The 25,669-nt window shown below is 40.1% G+C and overlaps 2 protein-coding genes and 1 non-coding gene across 7 annotated transcripts in view; all 3 read right to left on the bottom strand.

Annotated features, from left to right (window-relative positions):
* Positions 1 to 2,301: 2,301 nt before the first annotated feature.
* On the bottom strand, positions 2,302 to 3,717 carry LOC125489836. 2 transcript variants are annotated; one of them, XM_048627119.1, is made up of 2 exons: positions 2,687 to 3,717; positions 2,302 to 2,620 (listed from the first exon to the last, which is right to left on the bottom strand). In XM_048627119.1, exons 1-2 carry the CDS (start codon positions 3,252 to 3,254, stop codon positions 2,586 to 2,588), a joined length of 603 nt encoding a protein of 200 aa, XP_048483076.1. In that variant the 5' UTR covers positions 3,255 to 3,717; the 3' UTR covers positions 2,302 to 2,585. The 2 variants fall into 2 exon arrangements, with proteins under 2 accessions (XP_048483076.1, XP_048483075.1); XM_048627118.1 differs by having other exon boundaries at positions 2,302 to 2,614; positions 2,681 to 3,574.
* A 1,539-nt stretch (positions 3,718 to 5,256) lies between these two features.
* Trnah-gug lies at positions 5,257 to 5,328 on the bottom strand. Its single transcript has one exon. It is a non-coding gene; the product is annotated as a tRNA-His (tRNA).
* Positions 5,329 to 9,704: 4,376 nt separating this feature from the next.
* LOC105387341 (serine/threonine-protein kinase minibrain) overlaps positions 9,705 to 25,669 on the bottom strand; it is a 95,063-nt gene continuing 79,098 nt past the window's right edge. For 3 of the 4 annotated variants that reach the window (XM_048627379.1, XM_048627381.1, XM_048627382.1), the window contains 9 exons: positions 20,469 to 20,657; positions 19,355 to 19,502; positions 18,773 to 18,946; positions 18,200 to 18,312; positions 17,037 to 17,246; positions 16,258 to 16,346; positions 13,807 to 13,936; positions 13,158 to 13,293; positions 9,705 to 10,404 (listed from right to left, as the gene is read on the bottom strand). In XM_048627379.1, the coding sequence (XP_048483336.1) occupies positions 10,265 to 10,404; positions 13,158 to 13,293; positions 13,807 to 13,936; positions 16,258 to 16,346; positions 17,037 to 17,246; positions 18,200 to 18,312; positions 18,773 to 18,946; positions 19,355 to 19,502; positions 20,469 to 20,657 (1,329 nt within the window). In that variant the 3' untranslated portion in view covers positions 9,705 to 10,264. The remainder of the gene's footprint in view (positions 10,405 to 13,157; positions 13,294 to 13,806; positions 13,937 to 16,257; positions 16,347 to 17,036; positions 17,247 to 18,199; positions 18,313 to 18,772; positions 18,947 to 19,354; positions 19,503 to 20,468; positions 20,658 to 25,669) is intronic. The other variant, XM_048627380.1, reaches the window with a different exon arrangement.

Genomic DNA, 25,669 nt, shown 5'->3' with positions numbered 1-25,669 from the left:
TACCCTAAAGTGCATTGCACTCTTTCAAAAGCGGCGATACGGCTCGCGACCTATCACGTGAGTACAAAAATGTACAGCGAAAAGTGGGTGAGTCACCTCTGAGTAACTACATTACAGTCATAGTCGTGAGCATATATGTATGTAACCACACCATCGTGCTCTTAATTTCACAAGTGGGACCATTTGCTACTTTGCTAGATAGGGGAAAAATATAAGAATGATGAGTTAATCATCATAATCAAACATTTCCAAGGAATACAAGAATATTGATAAAAACTTTTTCTTTTGACGTAAGCCGGGTTAGCGTCTTAACCCTCCAATATTGGGGGGTTAAATATTTAAGATTTTATCCCAAGGTTAGCGCTCATATTTCAGCGATGCAAGACAAATTAATAATCTAACCCTTCTTATGTCAAATATCCCCGAGTTAATTCGCTAACCCAGGTCTGCGCAAGTGGACCTAAATATTGTTTAATGAATAACTGAAGTATGAATAAAAGTACTTTCGGCCTGTGATTGTAATTAAATGAGTTATATTTCATTATGACAATAACCGTGATTATACTTACCTAAACCTACTAATGAACAATCTGTGATTACTTTAAATTAAGCTTATTATGATATAGGGCTGGAAAATAATTATTTTCTAATAGTGAAATAACTACATATTTAATTTCATACCATGTTTTTTTCATTGAACTTCGTCAATATTATATTATTACTTAGCAATAAACCAACTGTGATTATTTTAAATTAAACTAAATTTGTTTATAGGTAATAGTCAAATAATACTAAGATAATTGTATGAAACCTAATCTACCTACCTAAAGATTGTTTAATGAATAACTTAAGTATAAATAAAAGTACTTTCGGCCTGTGATTGATATTAAATGAGTTATATTTCAAACACCGTATTTTATTCTTATCGCTTGAGTGCTACCCTGTACAGCGTCTTCAATAAAACTAATCCCAATTTCACCGGCGGAGGTGGCGGCCACATCAACGCTAATAAAAAAACAAGAACAGCACTATTTGTGTGATCCCGGGATAGTAAAGGACGTAATAAATACCGCTTTGCTATTGCTTGTCAAGATGCAACCGGTGACACGTTCGCTCACGCGTTCTATGCGTGCGATGCATGTCGGTTAGAAAGGAGACAAGGATAGCAATATTTGTCTGATTACGGGATAGTAAGGGATGACAATAACTGACCTAGGTAAGTACTACATCGCGGTAGTCGTCATCGCTATCGTTTGTCAAGATAACAGAGATAAATGTGTGCGTGTATAGGCATACGTTTTCTCTGTACACAGTAAGGTAAAGGCTAAGAGCAAAAGCAATAAAATGTCATACCAAAGATTTGTTTAGATACTATTGATGCAAAGTATGACGAAATAAATGATTTATAGATAAATTCGACATGAGTACTTCAATGCTACGGTATTATTTTTGTGTACTGGCTCGCTTTGGCATTCTCGTCCACTTTGATTTGTATGAAGAATTTGATATCATTATTTAACAGCTTTTATCAAGATTAAAATTATAATAAATAGAAGCGACTATTTCACGACTATTTTTTGAGACATAATTCAAACCGATAGTCATAGTAGTTCCAAAGATATTCGATATTTTCAAAACCTCCAGCTATAATCCTCCACCAGGGCTGCAGCAAAGTACCTTTATATCTCTGCTATCTTTTGACGACTATTTCTGAAATTTGGCATGTCATTACGACTATTTCATGACTATTTTTTGAGACCTTAACCAAGTCGATAGGCCTTACCGTTTGTTCTGCAGAGGCTGGAGGATTATAGCTGGAGACCTCCAGCTATAATCCTCCATAAAGTATAGCTCTAACTCCGAAAGTATGATACGACTATTTTTTTGGAAAACACGACTATTTATGACTATTTCACGACTATTTTTTGGCATCATCAGAAATAGTTTCTGTTGAGTTTAAATTTTGGAGGATTATAGCTGGAGGCACGTTTTATAACCACCGATAAGCAGATAGAGAACTTTTCCCAGCGCAGTATACTGCAACTAGTTTCGGTAGGCCCTCCCCCGCACACTAAACGGACACAGCTATTGTTTTCCCCAACTCAGCCGTGTAATCCCAAAGTTAGTGCGGTAATTTTTGTGGAAGGATTTGTGGCTGTAAGTTCACCTCGCGCACGGGTGCCCTGATTCCACAGATATTGATCTCCGCCAGAGAGAATACACCCGCCAACCACATGGAAGCTCGCTAATTACCTCCGGCTATTAAACGCACAGTGTTACAAAAAAAGGAAATAACAGATGAAAGGTACCTACAGGATGTTTAATCGAAATAACGAATTTATACAAATGCCCACGTTAAGCGTGTCTGCCGCAAATTGACCTCTGTATTCATCATCAGCAATTGAGAGTGATCGTTGCAAAAATGAGCATAATTTATAGAGAGCGTCAGATGTCGCAATGATGCCAAATTGCAGTCATTACATGCTATGCGACACTGTGGGAGGCCTTAACTACCCATTACTCCATTACGTTACCGAAATATTTTTACTGTTCACAGAAACACGCTTTGCACATTAACGGACTGATTAAACTTTTCTTGCTCTCTTCGGTGCGAATTGTATCGACATAATTACTTTTGTATATTGTGCAATGAAGAATAAATAAATAAATAAATAAATAAATTGTAACATGGATTTGTCACGTTTTTTATTGGATGTCGGGCAGTTGTCGATCACCAACCTCTCTACTATACGGTAGTGTTTATCATCTATTGGTTTCAAGACGGCGAAGTGTACTCCCATGGACCTTCCCCTCAGCAAGTCTTCCTGGAGCGTCTTGTTTTCGCCGAGACGGTTCCTGACAAATTCAATTGCGTTTTTAAGATGAGGAGTAGCCATTCTCGTGAGTGCTGCTATAGCGATTTTGTCGTGGTCCTCGTGTTCTTTAACTTGCACTTCGAGTTTGATGTCTCCTTCTAGGTTAGGGTAGATAGTTTCTATCAGTTTGAACCTGTTGGGGCCAGCGCCTTGCATTAGAGCACACTTGAAGTAGTTGGACTTCTCTAGAATCTTGTTGACCCAAACGCTGTTTCTGGCTAAGGCCTGAAGAAAGAAGGTGATGAATTCGTTGACCTGTTCTTGGTTATTGGAAGCGAAGATGGCTGCTAGGGCTACGTCAGGTAGGAAGATAGGATGTTTAGTAGGACTCTCGTTGCGCCCTTTACGGGATGGCGAAACAGAACATTTGCTAGCCATTTTTATGTTAAAATATTTTTTGTGGGTTTAAAACATTTCTTGTTTTTATGTGTTTGTTTAGATTTTAATTTTACTGTCAATTTGATTTCAAAACAAGCTTGACAGATGCTTGACGAGTTGAGTAGGTACTATGCTAAGGAAGCACAATTATTTCAGCCTACAGTTATAGTTAAAACGGCAAAATATTTAATATTCAACCTATAAACATTAAGTACTTACTTACAAGTTATCGTTTGAATATCATGAATCATCGGCAGGTAGGTAGTTAATAGGTGGGTACGTTAAAAAGCAATACAATGACCGCAGAAGAAAATACTGCCTCATAATTTCAACGCCAAGACAATGATCTTCCAAACAACAGTAACCGTTAAATGTACAAAGTGCCTATATGGATATACTTAAGTTCTTTTAGTTCTTATTATGATCGACACAAGATCGAATTCTTTTGAGCTTAGCTGTAAATATTTTGAGCAAAAATATCTAACCAGCCAAATAGCTTTGCTTAACCAGCCTACGCATGTCTTTATAAGGCAATATAATATATGTAGGTATATACTTATAGTAGAATATTGCCTATAGATAGTGGCATTTAAACAGATATGTACTTATGTATGTAGTTGCCCACGTAATATATTAGGGTCTCGCAATCCATATAACATTTAAATGCCAAAGGGCTATATACTTAGATATGGGTAGGTCTAGGTACTTACCTACTTATCGCTAGAAAAGATAACGGTTACAACACACCGCCTTAATTTGAATGCATTTAAGTTGTTCATTGCGGAAGAATTCATTTTGAAAAGGTTATTTTGTATGAAATATTTCATTAGGATTTTAAGTAACCATTGACTCAAGTAAATATTGAATTGAATAAGTACTTGGTTAGTTACCGCCTTACTTAAGTGCTTAAATATTTATTAACTCCTTCCGTGCGGATCGCTGAGCTAGAGTGTACCGACTTAACAAAACTTCCGCATTATGTTAAATGCTAATTTAGCACTCGGCTCGGTTAAAACTAGCATTTGAGCGCAAAATAGTTACCTACTTTTCCTCTATGCAATAGATCAGTCCACACCTCAGATTCCCTAACGAAAGCAGGTAGAATTTAGCAAAACATGCAAATAGCGCAGAGCTAGCGCCTTTCGAAGGGGATATCTGCGGCGCAGCCAGCGGAACGGGGTCAAACATCTCTCCGCACTGGATCCGTACCGTCCACGACACGCTACAGGCATGACCCTTATAGGTTAGGACGCGTACACCCTGGAAAATTGACGAACTCACCAACAAAACACCATACAGCAATCCCGTTACAAGTATTCTCAGCACACGGCGCGACAACACCGACGGAACTCACGCACACCAACACAAACACGCGTAAACGTCATAACCAACATTCACTACCGATTTTTAACACTTTTTAGCTCGTTTGAGGAGCTGCGAACGATATCTCACCTGTGGGCCGACTTCATCTAGCACTAGTTCCAAGCACAGGGTCCGAGGAGGCCTGGGACCATATAAAAAACGTCATTTTTAGCGAAACACAGCCTAATCACCACTCCTTTACTCGCACTTATTTCTATGATAGCGAACAGCTGCGGCGTCGTATCAAAACAATACAACTAGCGACATCTGTGTTTAACTATCAGACAACTCTTGCTACGTTAGTTAACAACGCTTCTCAGTCAAGTACCTATTTTCTTTGTAGCTCTCCGTACAACTTCAAAGCAGTAGGTGTAGATGACGTTAAAAATAATTATATCAATTACTATTTTAAAATGAATTAAGTAACGAGATAAAATAATCATTAAATGTGTAGGTCTATTATAAAATGTTGATAAAGATTTTATGTTATTTCACGTCAGTCAGTAGTCAAAAGTAAATTTTTATTTTATTATTACGTTTTTTTAAATAAATAATAATAAAACAAAAAAAATACTTGTCAAAAGAAAAGCAGCTAATTAAAAAAATAAAAAGATAACTCCGCCGTAACAGTGTTTTACACTGCCGTGACCAGGATTCGAACCTGGGTTACTACGGCCACAACGTAGGGTCCTAACCACTAGACGATCACGGCTATCGGAGTAGATGAGAGGGAAGGCGAAATTGTGGTATAGGTTCTAAAGACCTACTAAAAATACACGTCATCGATTTTGTCAGCGAACCTTTTACTATCGAGAAGGAATTTTATTGACGGTCATCGTCTTTCGTCATTGAGTACACCCGAGTCCGCGTTGTTCTATGTCTTTCGAAGACGGAGAGGATCGGAGAACTTCGTAATGATTTATACAGGGTGTTGCAAAAGTGGTGTTTTTACTTGACTTTCTCTTTTTACTATGGAGTAACATTTTATTCATTTAACAAATTAATTAATTAGTCTCTCTTTTAGCACTCTCGTGAAGGCTCTCTGTGCCACCGGCGTAGGTATAGAATAGAATAGAATATATTAATTAAATTATTTCATTTAACAAATTAAAGTCGTAAAACAAAACCTATCAGAGCAACTCTCACCCACTTTTAGCTTAGTATAAGTAATAGAATAGAATAGAATAGAATAAATCTTTATTCAAAGAAAACAACTTATGCTATTACATACATCCCACAAAAGTAAGGAAGTATATTAGGTATTTTTCTTAGTCTTCCTGATCCGGTTGTTGCCAGGGTGCCATTCCACCGGAGAAAGATCTTTATGTTTTTGTATGGAAGGATGTAGCTATGATTCGTGCTATAGATGTGAGTAATAGATGTGTACTATGGGTCGTCGCTAGTAGTGAAGCGGCAGTGCATCTTCAGAGCACATCGTCTTACAGCTACATAGCTTAGTATTTGTGGAAGCGGTCCCATATTTTCCTAGCATAGCTTTCACACCTTTTTCAGTAAGTATAGCTACATAGCATATCTCTGAGCTCTGGTGGCATGGCACACTATCTGCCGATGACGTCGGGGCGACATGTTCACTGATAAATACCTACCACCATTCCCTTCGGAGATGTAACGGTTCATCAATAGTCGATACTTACTTTGAAATGGTGGTAGACTCATAATAAAAAATACGTTGAATAAATGATGATTAATTAAGTTTACCTCAAGTTGTTCACACTAGGATGTATTAAATGAATTTTCGTCACAAAGTCACTATACTTGTTTCTGTGCGCATATGTCTATGGGTGAGTCGTCGAAACCTTTATGCCTTCCACCATACTCTGCTAGACCATTAACACCCCTGTTTCATTATAACAAGGGGTTTGTTGTTGACTTTTGACACATCTGTCAAGAATTCAATATGGACATTTTATTTTAGGGTCAATTCAGACGTACCACAACCACACCACACCACACCACACCACACCACAACCACGCCGTGTGGTCGGGTGTATATTTTGTATTGAAAATGAATAATCCAATTCACACGTGCCACATTTTGCCGTTGTCATCGACCACCTGTGTAATATATATATATATAAACGACCACATCGCAACCACATCGCGTCGGCAACGCCGCCACGCGGCGGCGGCACCGCGGCCACCTCCTCTCCCTATTAAATGCATACGACCACGTGGTTACCACATCGCAACGACAGCGACAACACAACCGCATCGACATTTTGTCGCTGCCACAACGCAACTGCAAAAAGCCGCTGTCACACTATTCACACGTATAATGTGGTCAAGCTGTGGTTCCACAGCTTGACCACATTATGTCGCTGCGACGTGGTGTGGTTGTGGTTCGTGTGATTTGACGCTTAGGCACTTAGGTACAATGTAACAGGGGTGTTAATTATCTAGCAGCCTATGCTGACACTAGGCCTTCATAAGCACAAGTAGACAATAATTTTTGGCATCAATGTTTGAATTGATTAATACGCGGTTTGTGAATTTGAAAACACGTACTTTTACTTAAGTGTATAGTTACTTATGAAGATGACTCATGAAAGGTTAGCCACTGATGTTTTATTAAATGGCTGGCTAAAACGCACACTAGAATTTTGCTTTTCGCGTAGCGCTCTTCATATAATCTTCCTGCGATTATTTAATTGCGCGGGCTTTACCCACTGCGCTAAAAATATCGCGCTATTAAAAACCGTAGTGCGCGCTTAACCTAAGGGATCGAAATCAAAGTAAAGAAAAATCATTGCTATCGTTTATTCATTTAAAATACAAAACTTAGTGACATAAAGCTCTATCCTTTTATTGTTACAGTGCCTGCAAACTGACAATCTGATAGGAAATAAACATCCCAGCGCCACCACTCTCCCTTCAACACTCATTCTTACAATGGAATCCATTTTCAAGGCAACATGTTCAATCAAGTATAAATTTACTGCATCTCCCAAAAGAATCGACATCTCGGGAAAATTGTTATATAATTATTTAATCACTCAGAGGAATAGGTAATAGGTGTAAGTCATCAATCATATTTGCTGTGTTCAAATAAAAAGTTCGTGGCATAGCACGGACAGCACTAAAGATTGTCCAAGGAAGTCTCTTGTACTAGAATTTTTCAGAAAATTCTGCATGCAGCAGATATCTGCGTCATTTATTTATTTATTCCAACAGAAAAAGATTGTTTCAATGATTCATGTTTCAGAAAGAGTTTGTAAATATAAGTTTAGGAATTTCAAACTTATTAATCTTATTACTTAATATAATATTGATTTATTCGTTGATATTTTCACAAACTTTTGAATACTAAGAATGCCCTCTTCCATTCAAAGTAATTCCTTGCCGAGCAATGAACATGTTGCCTTAAAAAACCCGTTCCGCAGTCACAGTACAAATCATAATAAATAGTATAGTTACAATACATTCCCAACATGGTAGCAGGGCCATGCTCGTAGAATATCCCGGCAATTTCGGTGTGGTGTGTCTCACTACATGTTACATGAATAGATAGAAATTAAAGCAGCTACCAGCAGTATCATGTAACAAAAAAAAGTACAGCCCGATACGATTACGATTTAAAAAAAATACCTACAGCAGAAAACTTAATTTAACACTTGCGTTGAATAATACATGTACTTCGTTAATTGCCAAATGTTGTCGTCTGCCCTTGAATTTTGTTTATTACAATTATGTATATTAGAAAATATATGATACATTATATAATATGTTTTTCATGAAGCAAAGTAAGATACATTTCGGGTGAAACCAAGGTGGAAGCGGCATTTGTTTTTCGTTGGACACGAATCGAATGTCTTATCTAAATGCCCCCATACAATACGCTTAATTAAACGAACTTCTGATTGAAAAATAGCTTTACATCTTAACCATAGGTGTCGATCGGTGGCGAACGAAAAACAAATGCCGGTCGGGTACACGATACATCGGGAACGGGTATGTAGAAACATAAAACAAAAGCCAATCACCTATATTTGCTTCACATGTCAAACTAAACATCCGTACTCTACACCAAGGAGGATAATTCACAGCAACATTTGCAGTACAAAAACAAATCGTTTTCACTTGCATCTTCGAGTAGCAACCCCACCCCGAAGCGTCCACAACTTCAACCATGCCATTAACTAAAGTAAATTGAACAAAACCTTATTTACCTATATTTAACAGTTCAGAGTGGCGTTGCTACACATTCGCCGACGCGCGAGCGAATCAACCGCACTTATTTATACTATCATACACTTTAAACTATCAGACACCCTTTATAAACTTTTGTACCCACTCTATTTACCGAGTTCAATATAACAATTTGAAGCAAATAATGTCATATTTAATTTATTCCATATCACTGTTTTTGCACTGATTCTTGACAAGACAGTCAATCGGTGCGTACGAATATGTACCAACCTACATGATTAGAAAATATACTTCATCACTCACTAGTTTATAGATAAAGGGATATCTGTATCATATTGTGGGCTACAGCTAGTTGTTCGCTCGCTCGTCGGTTGTAATTCTTATTAAAGATCCGGCACAGTAAGGCAGTGACACAGTGTAATCTATACAAAATATCTTTTATACAAAGATTCGACCCAGTCTGTTGCGATGAGGTTAGTCTATTGTAGATTCAAATCCAAAAAGATTAAAGTCGTAATTCAATTTATTAACGCTATCTGAAATACCAAAGTTATTATGATTCAACATCCGTAGCCTAAAAGTTTACATTTCGTGTTTTTGATACCTATTTATAAACTATTTATCTGTTTTACCCAGCATTTAAGATCAGAACAAACTCCGAGTGAGGAAGTTTTTCTTTGAACAAGTTTTACAGTTTTGCTTATTCATTGTCAAGCAAAAAAATTAAATATACAACTCTGAAATGCGAGGGCATGTTCTCCTAATCAAGTACCGTTTTGTGTTTAATTTATACAATTTGTTTTACAGTTCTGAACAGTACCATGCTATAGTATCGGCGGTATGTGTGGTAATTATAAAATTAAAATAGTCGTTGGCCCATAAGTTTCAGTCATCAGTTGCCCACACTTGTATTATGTATATAATAAAGTATATAATAAGCTTGCGATACTCAATGTGAATGAAAGGCTAACTAGCATACATTATCATAATTAAACTATAGTTATAACCAGTTCAGTTGCAGTCGGTATTCATTATTCGGTTCCTAATAATATATACAATATTTATTTACTATCAATATTGCGTTCCTGATATGCATTGCGTAACAATAAAAAAACTTAGCTTGTATGCCCTTAATGCGTCCAGAGTGTCGGCTTGCCCGCATACCTTCTATCGGAACGTTATTTCTCTAAGTACGGAGTGAAGCCATTAAGAACGAAATAATAATACAATGTTACAAATCGTCACCATAATATTTTCTTTACAGTCAGACTTATCGCATTAAATAAAAATATAGAATTATAAATATGGAGTTCAGTCCAGAGCTCGCCACTTGCACTTCACACTGTCGGCACGGAAACCCCCGCGCTCGCCACTGTCACTGTCACTTGTCACTCGGTCCCGGGCGGTCGTTTCCGCGCCGCGCGCTACACCACACTGGTTCACTTCACACATCGTCTGCTAGTCTAGCATGGTCCTGGTGGCTAGTGGATGGCGACGGGGCTGTGCTGCAGCTGCGGACACACGGGCGCGGGCAGCATGGGCTCGTCCTCGCGCCGGGTCTCCACCTCCATGCGCTCAGCTGACGCGGCCGACGAGACGCCCCACAGCCGCGCGCCGTGACCTGCGAGCGGGAAAATAAACGGTTAATTTGGTGGTTGCGTTGGTTGTAGTGTAGGGGCTACATCCAGAAGAGGATTTGAAGTTATGCTCCTGCCAAATGATAAATTCTTAATAAAGAGTTTTCGGCTAATGGACCGACAAATTTTCACCTACACAATCACCAAAAAAAAACGTCGGTCCATGTGCCGAACTGAAGTTGTAAAATAATTGTATTAACAATGTATGTCACGTATTTCATCAGATAATTGTAATGAAATAAACGTGTTTTTGATTTCAATTAATCCAGACAAGATTGAATTGGGTCACGATCAAATCATGTAGAATTGATCTATTTATTTCGTGGCAACGCTGAATCGTTAATTATTATTATTATAGGCCGAATAAGGCGATTCCAATATACAGAATGTTAGAAAAGAGATATTGTAAGCCGGGAAGTATGTATTATTAAAAGAACAAAAGAATGACCAAGTGAAACTTTTCGGCTTTCAATACACTTTTACGAACATCCTGTATTTTGACAAACAAAATACCTGCAAGAAAATAAAAGCGATGGGATGCTTAAGCCAGGTTTTCACGATAAGAGTATGCTCAGTTCTAGCCAGCTCGTATGTAAATAGAGAATGAACGCATTCTGGTTTTACGAGTAGCATCAGTCAGACAGAACAGTATCTCAGACCGAGAATATACTCATAGTGAAAACCCGGCTTTACATGTAGTTTGAATACATAAATATAAGTAGGTACCATTAAGCGTTCATTCACAATAAAGCATTTTAGAATAGTGTCCAAAATACATCTTTACAACTATAACCTACATTTTACAATTTATTCTTACTACCTAAACAATGAATACGACAAAATTATAAATAAAGCAGTTTGGAAATGCTATGATTGGATTTGCGCTTAATTAAATAAAATGATTTTCCAAATTAAACATAAAAAGCTATTTGATATATCAGCTACACTATCACGCCCTTTGATGTGATTGATGATGAGATGTACTGGTTGGCTCATTTAAATCATCAGTGATGGGGATATTTCAATTTTAACCAATCATTGCACTTGGATTTATATAAACTGAAAATCTATATTTTGTGATAGATCCTAACTATTATAAACTCCCCACTGATTTAAAATAAACCACCCGGCACACCAACCAAACAAAAAAACAAAAACCTATCGAAACAAAACATCAACAACGAAAGAAGCCATGCAATGCAAAGAGGTCTCAACATGCTCGGACATCCGAAGAGGCGAGGAAGGGAGCGGCAGGGGGAGGGGGGAGGGTCGACCATAGAGTTAGTAAGTATCCAGACCTGGGTTTAGACACTAGCGCTGCTCGGCGGCCCGGCCGGCCGGCCGCTCTAGTCATCGAGGGTCCGACGGGCCCTCTGTCGCGTAGAAATTACACCAATGAGTTTTTTTTGGACGGACACTTTTTTAAGGACTATTCAGAACGAAGCCATGTCGCTGTCGCGTGATATTGTTTACCACACGGTGCGTTGCAACGCAATAATTTCGCCTAGTAATCTTGGGAGTCAATAGGCAGTTACAGATCACAAGGTATAATACAACGTGCAACGTACCTATCTGAGGCTGTATGATATATATGACATACCGAGTCAGTATCGATATCGTTACCGTGGAGCGACAGCGATAATGCTTAGGTCTGAATAGAGCTTTATACCACATTTCGCATAAAAAGACCCCTGTGACAAGCGATTATCGTTTTTATTGCAGCACAGTAAGGGTCCTGTCAGCGGACTGCATATGTGAAACGAGGTATAGTGTTAAGGACACGAGGATGTCATTGAAACAGTGTTATTCGTGTGAGTTTGAAACATTTATGTGCACTTTTCTTTGCATTTTCCCTCTTAAGGTCACAGCACATATAAACGTAACGTAAACGGATCGCCTCTCTTTTCTTCTGTCAACCAGGCGTTCGCGAGTGCGCGACATAAGAAAAGAAAGGGGATCCGTTTACGTTACGTTTATATGTTCTGTGACCTTTAGCATGTAGATGACAAACTCTTCAACCAACTATAGCCCATTTTACACCAAAGCCAGTATTCATAATGTTTCAAACCCACATAGTGGACAGACATGTTAATATATCAAAACAACATATTGTTAGTAAAGTAGCAGATGTTCAGAAGCGTAGTTCCAGATGCGACAGTCAACATGGAGACACGAGCGATGAGTCACAGAGAATGGGGTGAGGCAAGCGAGTGATGGCGGCTGAAACACGGCTCATGGATATACATTATTATATCCATTGTTGTATGCACAGTAGGAGATGTAACATACCCTTAGAACTGGTTTGGATATACTCGATTTGGCTGTATTTTGTTTTTTTTCCACATTAAAGTTATAATTACTTTCCTGATCATGTGTCTTTAAATTTATATATTAAGTACATGTTTGTAAAAACTATGTTTGTTTTTTGGCACATACCTTATATTGAATTGGAATTATAGTATAAAAATTAAATCGAGTAACACCAAACACCCACCACCGCACAACCTAAACCTTTACATTTTGGCATGTCACCCAAACCCAAATTTTTATCATTTCAAAATTATTGTTATTCTATTTATTGAGTCTCAAGACTCAACGCCACGCTTCGCGTATTGTCGAGTCGCGTGGCTAATCAGTTTCAGCCATTAACCCCCCAACCACCCAGATTAACCCCTCAACTGCCCTCCTTAACCCCTCAACCGCCCTCCTTAACCCCTCGACTGCAGCAACAACGTACCGTGCGGATGGTGCGCCTGCGCCTGCGCCGTGTTGGTGGCCTCGTCGGCGGTGCGCTTGAAGAAGTTATGCTGAAGCGCGTAGTACGGCGTCACGCGCTGCTTCGGGTCGTACTCGAGCATGCGCAGTATTAGGTCCTGGAAACGACGGTATGGTTATTAAATATTATTTTACAAGGTATAAAGTTCAATTCAAGTTAAGTTGTAGGGCGCAAGGCACCCATGAAATACCTCAAGACCAGCACCCTAATGGGGTGCGCTATGCCAAGCTATCGTCTATGGTAGCATCAACGCACTCCGATAGCTATGTTATCCTTGCTCCTTGAGTTTCCACCACGGCTCTTACTGACTTTATCGCAGCAATATAACTGTTTTCCTCGCACCTTAAACATCAAACACTCCTACATGGGACACCCCTACCCACCAGCCCTAACAAAGCAATATAACCCCCTCTCACCTTAAACTTGAGGTAGTCGGACACGGAGTGGCCGGGCTCGCCGCGCCGCCGCGCCGCCCTCCACGCCTCGTTGCAATATGACCCTTATCCCTCTCACCTTAAACTTGAGGTAGTCGAACACGGAGTGGCCTGGCTCGCCGCGCCGCCGCGCCGCCCTCCACGCCTCGTTGCAATATGACCCTTATCCCTCTCACCTTAAACTTGAGGTAGTCGGACACGGAGTGGCCGGGCTCGCCGCGCCGCCGCGCCGCCGGCCCGCCGCCCTCCACGCCGAGGATGTCGTGCAGGCGCCGCGTGCCCGGCGCGCGGTACTTCCTGTAACCACTGCTCATATGTTAGTACATAAGACAATATTGTTCATAAGCACATAAGATAGATAGATAGATAGACGTCACACGTCTTGTCATACGCTGAGTTGCAGAATAAAGCTAATATCGGCATCAAATCTATGTCTGTCTCTTTAACACCCGGTTTCAGAATAGAGTATTCAAGAAAATCTCAGTAGAGATTTGCTCAATGGTTGAGTAGATACTTAGGTTTTCTACGTTTCACAAGTCGAACATAGTTTTTATCAAACCGTACTTAGCTAAGTATTTAATCAAGGTGCCTCTAAGCACGACTTTACGTTTCATTATATGTACAAAAAACCGGTTTTAATCGATAAAACTATTGTATAGGATTTTTGTTCAAAAATATTGACGAATTTAATTTCAAACACGTGAAATTATTAAAAGAATTATCTATTTATAATATAATAGGCCATAATGTTATAAATTCAGATATTTCTTTTAATTTCGAATCACCAGGATAGACAACGGAACGCATTTCAAAATCCAATCTGTGTAATTCGAAATGTCATTGTCATTTCATTGTCAATCAATCAAATCTATTGTCATTTCATAAACATTCATCTTCAAAACCAAATATAATCTTGTGTATTTTACCATAGTTATCCATTAAATTAAAGGATTCTAACCAAATATTAAAATGGAAAGGAAGATAATAATTAGTTAGGTAGTTCAGTGACTGGACCCAGTGAGCAACCAAGTAGAGCACTGACTGGTAGCCCCGTGTGAATGCTGGAATAAATAACGAAAACTGCCTTCCCTCAACTCGGATCTGTGTGGGACTCCAACATGCTCAAACGTTGCGTAAAAACCCCTCTTCAACTCCGTGGTCAAGTGGCTTCTGCTGTTCGATTGTGACTAAGGGATCGATGAACCAACTACATATCGAGTAAGAAGTCGCATGGCGAATTGGAGATTGATCGGCCACACTATCAGAAGGGACGCACCACCGCAGACGCGGTCGCCTCGTGCACACATGGCGGCGTACAGTCGACAGCGAGCTGCGAGCGCAAGGCCTGAGCTGGACGGAGGCCAGAGCGGTTGCTGAGGACCGGACGGCGTGGCGCACTCTCGTGAAGACCCTCTGTACCACCAGGGTACCTTAGAACAACAACAACAACAACAACAAATCAAACCCGGAGCATTATTTTGATTTCTAAGTGATTACTGTGATTTTTGTTGTTTCCTGATAAAAAATATTATTAATTAAAGAATATAAAAGTTTAAACAAATATTTTTATTTTTAGCCATGAAATCTAATATAAGTCCTTACATTCATAAATATTTAATATGTCTCCACCAGTGCTGTTCTTACATGGTTCTTACAGCATATTCTTCAAAACACTGCAGTTCTTGAGGCAAAGGCTGCACAGCATATGGTTCCTCTTCTATTTCATTGTCCAGAACCACAAGTATAATCGTCTAGTTCTAGAGCCATGTTGTGCAACATCTCATAATGACCTTGTAAACCTTCTGCAATTTGAGTTGCATTCCATAATGTAGATATGGGAATCTTCTCTTTAGCACCACAAAGCATCACTCAATGGTGTTTCTTGTTGGGTTCTGGGCTCTATTAAATGCTTCTTGTCACAGTATGGCTGCATTTATGAATGGTGTTATAAGATTAGATTAACGAAGTATCGTCACTGGACATTGTACAGCAAACAAAACTCTTGTATAATACTTGATATTTCAAAATAATCACGAGTAAAAATATTTGATTAAGGTTTAAGTAGCCGAAATTGGTTACTTAAATTTGACAGACTCAACTTTGAGCAAGTACGGTTTGAGCGCTGTCAAACGCGTTGTGAAACGCATTTTTCGTCGCTAAGCATGAAGTTAAGCATGCCAACTGTCAAATTTGAGATTTCTCAAGCTCTGTTGCTCAAACCAAACTCAATCATAAGAAATCTCAATTCAGAAACAGAAATTTAATAAGTATGAACTTAAGTAGGCTTTGAGAACGACTCAACCTCAAATACTCAGTTGCGAAACCGGGGGTCTGCCCGTATACTGTTAAATCAGGGCAGCTATATATTTAAGGTTGGCATAAGTTTAAGGTCCCTTTCTGAAACTCAGAGATAATCAATTTATGCGGAAGGACCACTGCTAAGAAAGTCCACTGTAAGAAGAGATCCTTCTTTCGGGCGCATCCGGTGTTACCAAAGAAGCAGATCTGATATTAGGTATATATCCAAGAAATCGGCCCCGTATCAGTACCATCCGATACATTGATAGTTTGTCAGATACTTTATATAATAGGTATTATAAAAGGATGGAGTTGAATCACAAACATACCTTCCGTCTTTGCCGTTGACTTTCTTTAACACGTAACCACCGCCTTCTGACGCTGGTAATTTGTCGAAGAACTTTCTTGTCTTTTGACCCTGAAACAATACAGATATATTTTAATATGACATGTTATGCACAGTATCCGCTACATGTCTATTAAGCTTGTTAGCTTCCTATTTCTTTCGTTCTCGAAGCAAGCCAATGCTTTTTACATAAAAAATAATGCGATATAGGTATAAAGTTATCAAATTTCCCTTCACACTCGCGCGAACCACACCTCCAAATTCTTGTTCATCTGGTAAAGCTTGCTCGGTAACAGCTTGGTAAAGCTTCGCTGAACATTAGCTGCAAACTCGTCCGTTAGATGTCGCTACAACCACATCGGCATCGCACACACCGTACTTTTATCTCTCGACCTACATCGCTGAAGACTATTCCCTCACCTGGTCCAGCAGGCGGTCCGGCGGCGCGCCCAGCACCTCCACGATCTTGTTCATCTGGTCCAGCTCATTACACATCACTACAGTAACCTACATCGCGGAAGACAATTCCCTCACCTGGTCCAGCAGGCGGTCCGGCGGCGCGCCCAGCACCTCCACGATCTTGTTCATCTGGTCCAGCTCATTACACATCACTACAGTAACCTACATCGCGGAAGACTATTCCCTCACCTGGTCCAGCAGGCGGTCCGGCGGCGCGCCCAGCACCTCCACGATCTTGTTCATCTGGTCCAGCTCATTACACATCCCTACAGTAACCTACATCGCGGAAGACTATTCCCTCACCTGGTCCAGCAGGCGGTCCGGCGGCGCGCCCAGCACCTCCACGATCTTGTTCATCTGGTCCAGCTCGTTGGCGCCGCTGAACAGCGGCTCACCGGTGTGCATCTCCACGAGGATGCAGCCGAGCGACCACATGTCGATGGCGAGGTCGTACGGTACCCCGAGCAGGACCTCGGGCGAGCGGTAGAACCGGGACTGGATGTATTGGTATATCTGGAAGAGGGAGGTGTTGGAGGTTAGTTTCTTGGGTTTGTTGTAATAATACTTTTTAATATACTTAAACTTACAATTATCTTACAATTAATTATACAATTATCAGTTGTATAATTAATAATACAATTATCTTCTTTAGTCAGCAGTCCACAACTGGACGTAGGCCTCTCAAAGCACGGCACTCCTAAGGCCCTCATCTAGACGGAGGCCGTCCTACACTATCGTTTGCTTAGTCGTGGTCTCCACTCCGTACATAATAATAATGCAGAAGGTTGCAATATGGCTTTGTGAAGTGGCATAAGTATACAAATATTGCCATTCATTTCGTCAGACAGTTCGAATTTGGCTACAGCTTACTAAGTTTGTTGATCACGTGTGTTGATACTAAAAACATGCCGGGTGCACTGATTGCATTATAAATTCACAATCGTCGTCATAATAACCTCTCTGTGAGATAAGCAGAAGATTTATTTCATTAATGAACGGTATCGGGTTAAAGACACACAAAACATAACATTAGTGCTTCTAGAACAGATTCTGAGAGTAAACGAAAAGTATTAAAACCCTTACTACTCGAAACACACGGCCTTACAAATACGCAATAATCGATAAACTATGACCCCATATCTGGATCACACTTGCTATGTGTGATATATCATAGTAATAAAAAGACGAATGACCAGATTGAATGGACTAGCTAGACAGTAGACACATTATGAAACTTTTGTTTAAATGTGTCCATACACATTTAAACAAAAAAACTGTGTCATAATGACGAAGTAGCAAAAAGGGCCAACCACGATCGTAATAAGTGAGGAACAGGATATCCACAGCATCTATCTTCTCTATCGGGAGAAAAATAATGTAAACTCTACTATGAACTACTAGTCTGGGAAGTAAAACCTAATGTTTTTCTTTGATATAAGGGTCCAAAATAGCAAATGGTCACTTACCCTCTGTCCAAGTTGACACGAGCTGCCAAAGTCGACAATTTTGATTGCTGACCTCTTCGGGTTGCAGAGCAGGATATTCTCCGGCTTTAGATCACAGTGAATTATATTTAGTTCTGGAAATAAAAATAAACAATATGTTAATAACATAAAGGTACAGGCTGCAGATGTAACAAGCAGCAGCTATGTAAGCATAATTCTGTAACAACCTAGGTACCCAAGAAACAAGATATGCAATATGTATATTTTATGTATTTCTATAAAGTTAATAATCAAGTGACTACACATATGTACTGTATAGTCTATATTTAGTTCTTTCTGCTTTCATATATATTTTTTGCACCTTTCTACTTGTTTTCCTATACCTACTGTAGATTAGCAGGTAGAAAATTATTTTAGCATTAAGTCCACCATTCGTACACTCATATGTTATATTTGTGCAATTAAGTATTAAATAAATAAATACCCGTTTCTAGATTACTATCGACCAGAAGTCTAATAAATTTAGAAACCCAGAATACGATTTTCATATCCAACAGTAGGCAAGTTTTAGTTAAATAGTACCAAGTTCCTCACCTGGTTGACTAAGGAACAGGAGCGCCGTGCACAGCTGCTGCGCGAACTTGCGCGTGAGGTTGAGCGACACGCCGCGGAAGTTGGTGTTGCGCAGCAAGTCGTACAAGTTGTACGAGAGCAGCTCGAACACGAGGCACAGGTGGTTCCGCCACATGAAGTGCCGTTTCAGTTTCACTGGAAGGAAGGTGGAGTTGGATTAGAGAAGGTTTTGCAAGGATTTGGACCAGTCCAATCCAATCCAGATGCGATGAGGGATAGAAAGAGTTGAATTAGGAAAGGAGAAGCAAGAATTTGGACTGGCACACGAGGGTAAGGCGAGAAAGAAGCTTTGAAAAGATGCATTATTCATTGACAATTAACATGAAGTGCTCCATCAGTTTTACTGGAAAATAGATGGAGTTGGATTAGAAAAGGGGTTACAAGGCCAGTCCTAATGACTGGATGTGAACGAAGAAGGGTAAGGACAGAAAGAATCATATTTGATGGCGTAATCGTTATACTGCTGGAATCAATCTATTCTTATAGCCACAAATCTAAGGTCCAGTCCAGAGTACACATAGTTGATGATAGAATATAACTCACCTATATAATACTTGTTTTCCGCGTCTGCTCTGTTCATCATTTCTAGTAACTTGACTTCTATTTGTGCCTGGTTCAGGAAGGGTTTCCTATTCTTAATTATTTTTATTGCTACTTGACACTGCTCCTCGTGGTCGTACGCTTTCACAACCTGAAAAATAATACAAAAAATACATTAATTTTATACGAGAAATGCAAGTTACTGCGAAAAGTTTAACTGTGTAATAAATCTATCAGTACTAAGAACATAGATGGAATGACCTAGTCATCACTGGAATATAAGGGTAAATCTAGATAGCCACCGAAGCATTGGAACACCGAAGCGGCTTCATAAACTTTATATTATCTCGTCTATAAAAACACACACCCCTGAAAGCCCACGTGGAAAAAGTATCAAGACCATGCGACAAAACAACTAGTTATTATAACATTCCCACAGTTTATTGTTATGGGAACCCAACGAGTGCTGCATCTAGATGCGTGGACGATAGTAATAGAGCCATAACATGAAGAGATGAAGCAGCCAACTAATAAAAACGTTTTGATTACGTTCATACACAATCTCGCTCTTTATTATTTCGAGTTCAAATTATTTTTCACACCGGTGACTAGGTGGGTAGTAAACAGTTCCATTTCCTCGTTTTATTTTAGCAGTAACTGTATCTCCGTTTATTACCGATATTGGTAGTTACGGAGATTGGATAGTAAACCTGACCGAGGCGAAGGATCTATAAATGATTAAAGTTTTACATAAATCATGTACCGTTACTATCGCAACTACTTCCGTATTTGCATATCTCCATGAACCCAGATATGAAATTGAAATCAATCAGAAATAATGATTGTGTGTATCTATTTAATAACTAGCTGTTCTCGCGCCTTAAAAAGTTTTACCGTGGGAATTCCGCGATAAACTGAAGGACTTTCATACAAACTTTCATCCCCTATTTTACCGCTTTAGGAATGGAGTTTCTGAAAATCCTTTCTTAGTGCTCACTTACACTACCTAAGAAACCTACGTGCCTAGTTTCATGATTGTAGCCTTGCCGTTTGGGCTGTGCATTGATGCCGAATCAGTCCCTTTCTTCTTTTATGTATAAAGATGAGAGAAACTTACCTGTCCAAAGGACCCCTTGCCGATGGGCGAGGAGATCTCGTACCGGTCGAGGAACTTCTCGCCCTGCTTGATGATGTAGTCGTGGTTGTCGTCGTCGTAGCCGTCGTTGTACAGCTTCCTCTCCTTCTTGTGTGAGCCGTCCTCGCCGAGGTACTGCTGCGCTCTCCGCTTCTTCTTCGCGTAGTATACCTGCGGAAGAAAGATAGGTGACGGTTAGTTTTTGAGTATGTTAATACGTTTCTTGATTGGGAGATTGTTTTGGTCGAATATATTGGCTTGGAAATAAGTAAAAGTTAGCAGGTTTTCATATAAATATAAGAATAGATTATGCCCAGATATGTGATAAATGGTAGCAAAACCTTTAAATTGTTGTTGATAAATGGTTATAATTATGCATAGCTTTCGTTCACTGTTTCTCTTTGTAATAACCTATACATCAATGAATTTGGTTATCATTGATATGACCAATATCATATTATATTAGTGGTATGTAAATCCAAAGCTAGATAAACATGTGGAAACAGCTAATGTATAGTAAACACAGAGCTATACTCTTTAAATATTCACAATTAACACATCAAATTAATCTAATTCACCGCCACTGCGCTCAACATATTTACCAACAAATGCACCAAAGATACGATAACTTCAAACAGAACAGCAGCCGTAAATCCATGGGGCTCGTTACAAAACAGTTTGACGAATCGCAGCCAATTAGCCCGCCATCCCAATTCACACGGCCATTGGCCACTATTTATTATATCAACTTCTAACTGTATTGTTATATTATGTTTGTTTTCTGATAGCTCACTTCGACGCTAGGTGCTTGACCTAGGAGCAGACAAAATTAATTGCAGTGTTTGCACGCCCGAAATAATTATTCCTAAATTGAAACTTCATGAATCATGAGTACTATTTTGGGTGCGCCATTATTTTTTAATTGATGTAGGTGTGTATGTGGATAATATTATGTGGCTGCGATGGCAATGAACTTGACTTTTTCTGAATCTAGGGTTGTGTATAGATGTTTCTCTTCATGCGCCGTCGATCAATGTCACTTGTGTATCTGGGTCATCGACTCGAGAATCGGACTCCGTTTCGGCATTCCGTGTTATGGTTTCACGGTAATTCGTGCTTTTAGGACAGCGTTGTTTTAATCAAGAGCCAATTAAACCATTTCAAAGACACAACTGACGAAATTAGATACACATACTTCGCTATCGCTAATGAGGATTTTTGTAATATTTTTTTACTGAATTCCTAATACCAAAATACATGAAATAACGTCTCACGCTCCAAAATAGCGTTCACATATACTTTATGACTGAAATTATCAAACAAAGCCTCTTCCACTATCGCTGTGTATTTTATATACTGTATAGCGGAGTGACGGCATTGCGAATCCGTGCTGTTGGCGACCAGGAGGCTTACTCTTTACTGACGAAAAACGAACGAACGAGAGCTGTCGTGCAGCCAGCATGTTTAATGTCATATAGAGTGACCCCCCAGGAGTCGGCACGGAAGCGGGCCATATCGACGGCGCGGCCGGCTTTGACACACGATAACCTAAATATGTGAGTGCGACCCACATATCACGTAGGTATATTTCACGGGCCGGCGGTCGCCCCGGCAGCCGGCAGGGCCACATCCCGTCGAGTCGCACTCTTGATTCGACAAATAACAATGACGCGACAATTTTTTTCATTTTTCACGGCGACAAAAATGGGACAAGTAGGTACATTTACTTATCTCGGCGAAGGCAATGAGAAAATTCGTCTCTCACGGTTGAGAAGCTAAAATAATGACGCGGCCATTCTTATACTAATAATGGGATTACTCAAAATTACAAGGTAATTATGTCCAAAGACAACATTGTGGAAAGCTATAATTTATTATTGTTCATGTGTAGAAATTGACGGCTGTAACTTATTAGAAGTAAAGGTCAAAATTAAGCTATGGTTGGTGTGATATTGATTACAAAGGTCAGAAAAGTGTCGAGTCGAGATGTTTCCCAACAGGTTTCGTCCATGTGGTTGTTTGTCTGTTATCCGATGCGACTAAACGTTGACAAAAATACATTCCGAATAGCGTGGCAACTCTTTTGGCTTCGATATTAGTAGGGTTGGAGGTGTTTAATTACTTGAAGAAACACTTTTTGGACACACGCTAGTGAACGGAAACCTTTTAGAGGTATTAATACGTATGCTCCATTAAACCGTTAGCACGTTGAAGTCTTTTGTAGCCGAGCTGTCTACTTTTAACATCAAAACCGTCTAAGAAAAAGTTTCCCCTTTGCGCATGCAGTGAAGTAAAATAATTGACGAGTTATATCTCCCAAGTTCAGTAGTCGCTTAACCTTGCCCTTCGGTCCTAGCGTCTGCAGCCATGATATTCTTTTGAATATCGTATTTTCCCGCAATTTCACCACCAGTTGCGGGCGCTCCCCGTGAAAAAAACTTGTTTACTTTGTTATTTATTTCTGTAGAGGTGATATTGCGGGGCGGTGTGGAGCGTCGGCATCCTCTGCGAGTAGCAATGATGACGAGTGTCATTTGTTTCCCCCCCGGGTGCGGGCGCGGGGCGGGGGGTGGCGTGCATGTGTGCGTGCGGCTGCAGCGATGCAGGCCGATGACCGCGGCACGTGGCCGCGAGATGAGCGCGGCGCGGCGGAGAGAGCGGCGCGCGGCGGACGTTGTCATTGATTTTCCCCCTACCCCGGGCGCGCTGGTGGCGCTACGCCCCCGTCTCACCCACTTCCCAGCGCCCGATAACGAGGTTAACGGGCGACGTGAGCGTCTCCTAAACTTTAATTACACCCGTACACCGAACGTGCATGTTTAACCCGAGTCTATTCAGAGTTTTGTTTGCGCGGCACCTGATAGCGCGGCGTGGGCCACCGGCTCAATAGTACAGATGGAAAAGCTGATTCACAACTTGAGATTGGAGTTGCAGTTGTCGAGATGCAAGTTGGCGATATTCGTGTGTCTCCGGAATGCCGCTTATGTAAACGGACAAACTTCGGCGGTTCGATGATTATCCGTTATGTCATCGCGAAGAAAGCGACAATAACTCTGACATTGTTATGAGCAAACACACGATGATCCCTTCACATGTTGTGATAATATTTTTTCACAAATATTGTACACATTGTGGTAAGTACGTGTATCTGCTATGTAAACGAATATGTAAAGTACGATGTGAACTGTTTTATTTTACGATTATGATTATGATGTTAGTTTGTAAATCTATTACCGCATTATGACTTAGTAATTAATGTAAAAAAACGGATAAATATAAATATAGAAAAACATGATATGGTTTCTCATTCGCATCCTTTACGCTTTCCCTACGATTAGAGGCTCCAGAATCTTTGCTATTTTTACAGACCAAACATCTACCTACACATTTTCATAACCTGCTATCCACATCTCCTTACATACTGACAAGCACTAACAGATCCTCAATCAACGTCAATTCCTAATCGGATACTCGCATAAGTCATACTCAACCATCGTGTTCCGGTTACATCATAGGGAAGAATCGGTGCCGCCAATGTGGGTGTACCATCCGACTCTGGTTAATCAATTAGGCCCGCAGTAGGCGCCCCGTCTCTAGATCTATCCCGAGACGTGCACGACGTGTGCAGCCGGGGGGTTACTCTATACTGAAGAAAAACGAACGAACGAAAGCTGTCGTGCTTAAAACAACGAGATAGAATCGTGGCTTGTGCAGCAGGTCACCGAAACTTTGTTTTTCGTCATATAGAGTGACCCCCCGGAGCGGGCAAGCTTTCATCTGGCGATGCTTCCTGCCGGATGTTTGTGTGCTTGACTGTACCGCACTTGGGGATATTTCTTAGTCATCATTAATCTTCGTCATTGTGGTGGCAGCTTTTTTTATATGTCTGTACACGGTGCACAATTTCTTACTTATAGTTTCACAATAGGTTATCAAAAACATGTGTTTCGGGGAAAAAACGACTTTGTTGGGGCCTTTGATAAAATTTCGGTCGGTGGAAAGGATCGTAGATTCATAAATCACAATGTACGCAATGAAGTACCTAATCAGGTGAAAAAGGTATAACCCATGAAGTGAAGATATGCTCTACAAGTCTACATGAATAATAAATTGTTCAAAATAACCTCAACAAAATAATCGCGAGCAGGTGATTCAATCACAATGTTCTGTAAGAAAATTACACATACTGATGTCATCATGCCAAAAGAAACGATATTTATTACCATTGCTACGATTTTAAGCGATCATATATTTATAGGATTTGTTATGTATACATTGTTGGCAATGGCAACCCACGATCAAAATTATCGTTGCATTTTTGTGTGCGTTTCTATGTATGGTCATCTATAATCTTTGAGGTCTATTCCCTAACCCTTCAATTACCTTATTTTTACCAACGTTAAATCCTTCAAAAAACCAACCAACGATTCGAACGCAGCCGCAAATTTTTACTCCAATCCCCACTTAACCCGTTGACCCCGCCACCTGTCGGCTACTAAGCGACTGTACCTCCGCTACTCGCGCTGTGCCCCAGCCGTCCCACTTTTCTGGTGCAGTTATTTGTGTCGGGTGACGTCACCGTGACATCACCCACTTGCACCCGGTGATGCAACGCTGCCATCACCACGGCGGGCGAGTGATGACCGCCGTCATTGTTATATCCACAGTATCATTTCATTATGATTGTGTTTGATATTACAATATCTTTGATGATATAATATTGTTTGTCAACATAATGCGTGATTCGAGCCTTGCTATTGATGATTATAAGATGAGAAAGTATGATAGATTAACAGTAAACAAAAGCATCCAAGCTAAGAGGAAGCAAGATAAATTTGGCGTTGAAATTCTTGGATGATATGATTTGCCCCCTGTAGAACATTCAGGACTAGCCACCTAATCTGAACTGCAAGAGCTTCAGCAATAAGAATGTTACAAAAAGCTAAAATCTGCGAAATTTTTCGTACCTATTTCAGAACGAACAGCTCCACTCCTTTGTAATTTCTTCAGAAAGTCCACACGCGTATTCAAGATAATTTGAGCCAATCATTCGACCGACGCAAACAGCGATGATATCAAAGAGAATGATACAATATATCGGTTGTCACAGTCGTGTGTGGTCCGATTAGTATTCATCGCGCATAACCCACAAGGGCAGTATATGGGTGGATATAAGCTGGGCT

Source organism: Plutella xylostella, chromosome 18, assembly GCF_932276165.1.
Source record: "Plutella xylostella chromosome 18, ilPluXylo3.1, whole genome shotgun sequence".
NCBI lineage: Eukaryota > Metazoa > Arthropoda > Insecta > Lepidoptera > Plutellidae > Plutella > Plutella xylostella.
This window is presented reverse-complemented; position numbering and strand designations above follow the sequence as displayed.

Coding starts and splice junctions, on each gene's coding strand:
- LOC125489836 (XM_048627119.1), bottom strand. CDS start 3,254: ATGGCTAGCAAATGTTCTGTTTCGCCATCCCGTAAAGGGCGCAACGAG. Junction 2,621..2,686: donor AAAACGTGACAAATCCATGT/TACAATTTATTT, acceptor TAATTATGTCGA/TACAATTCGCACCGAAGAGA.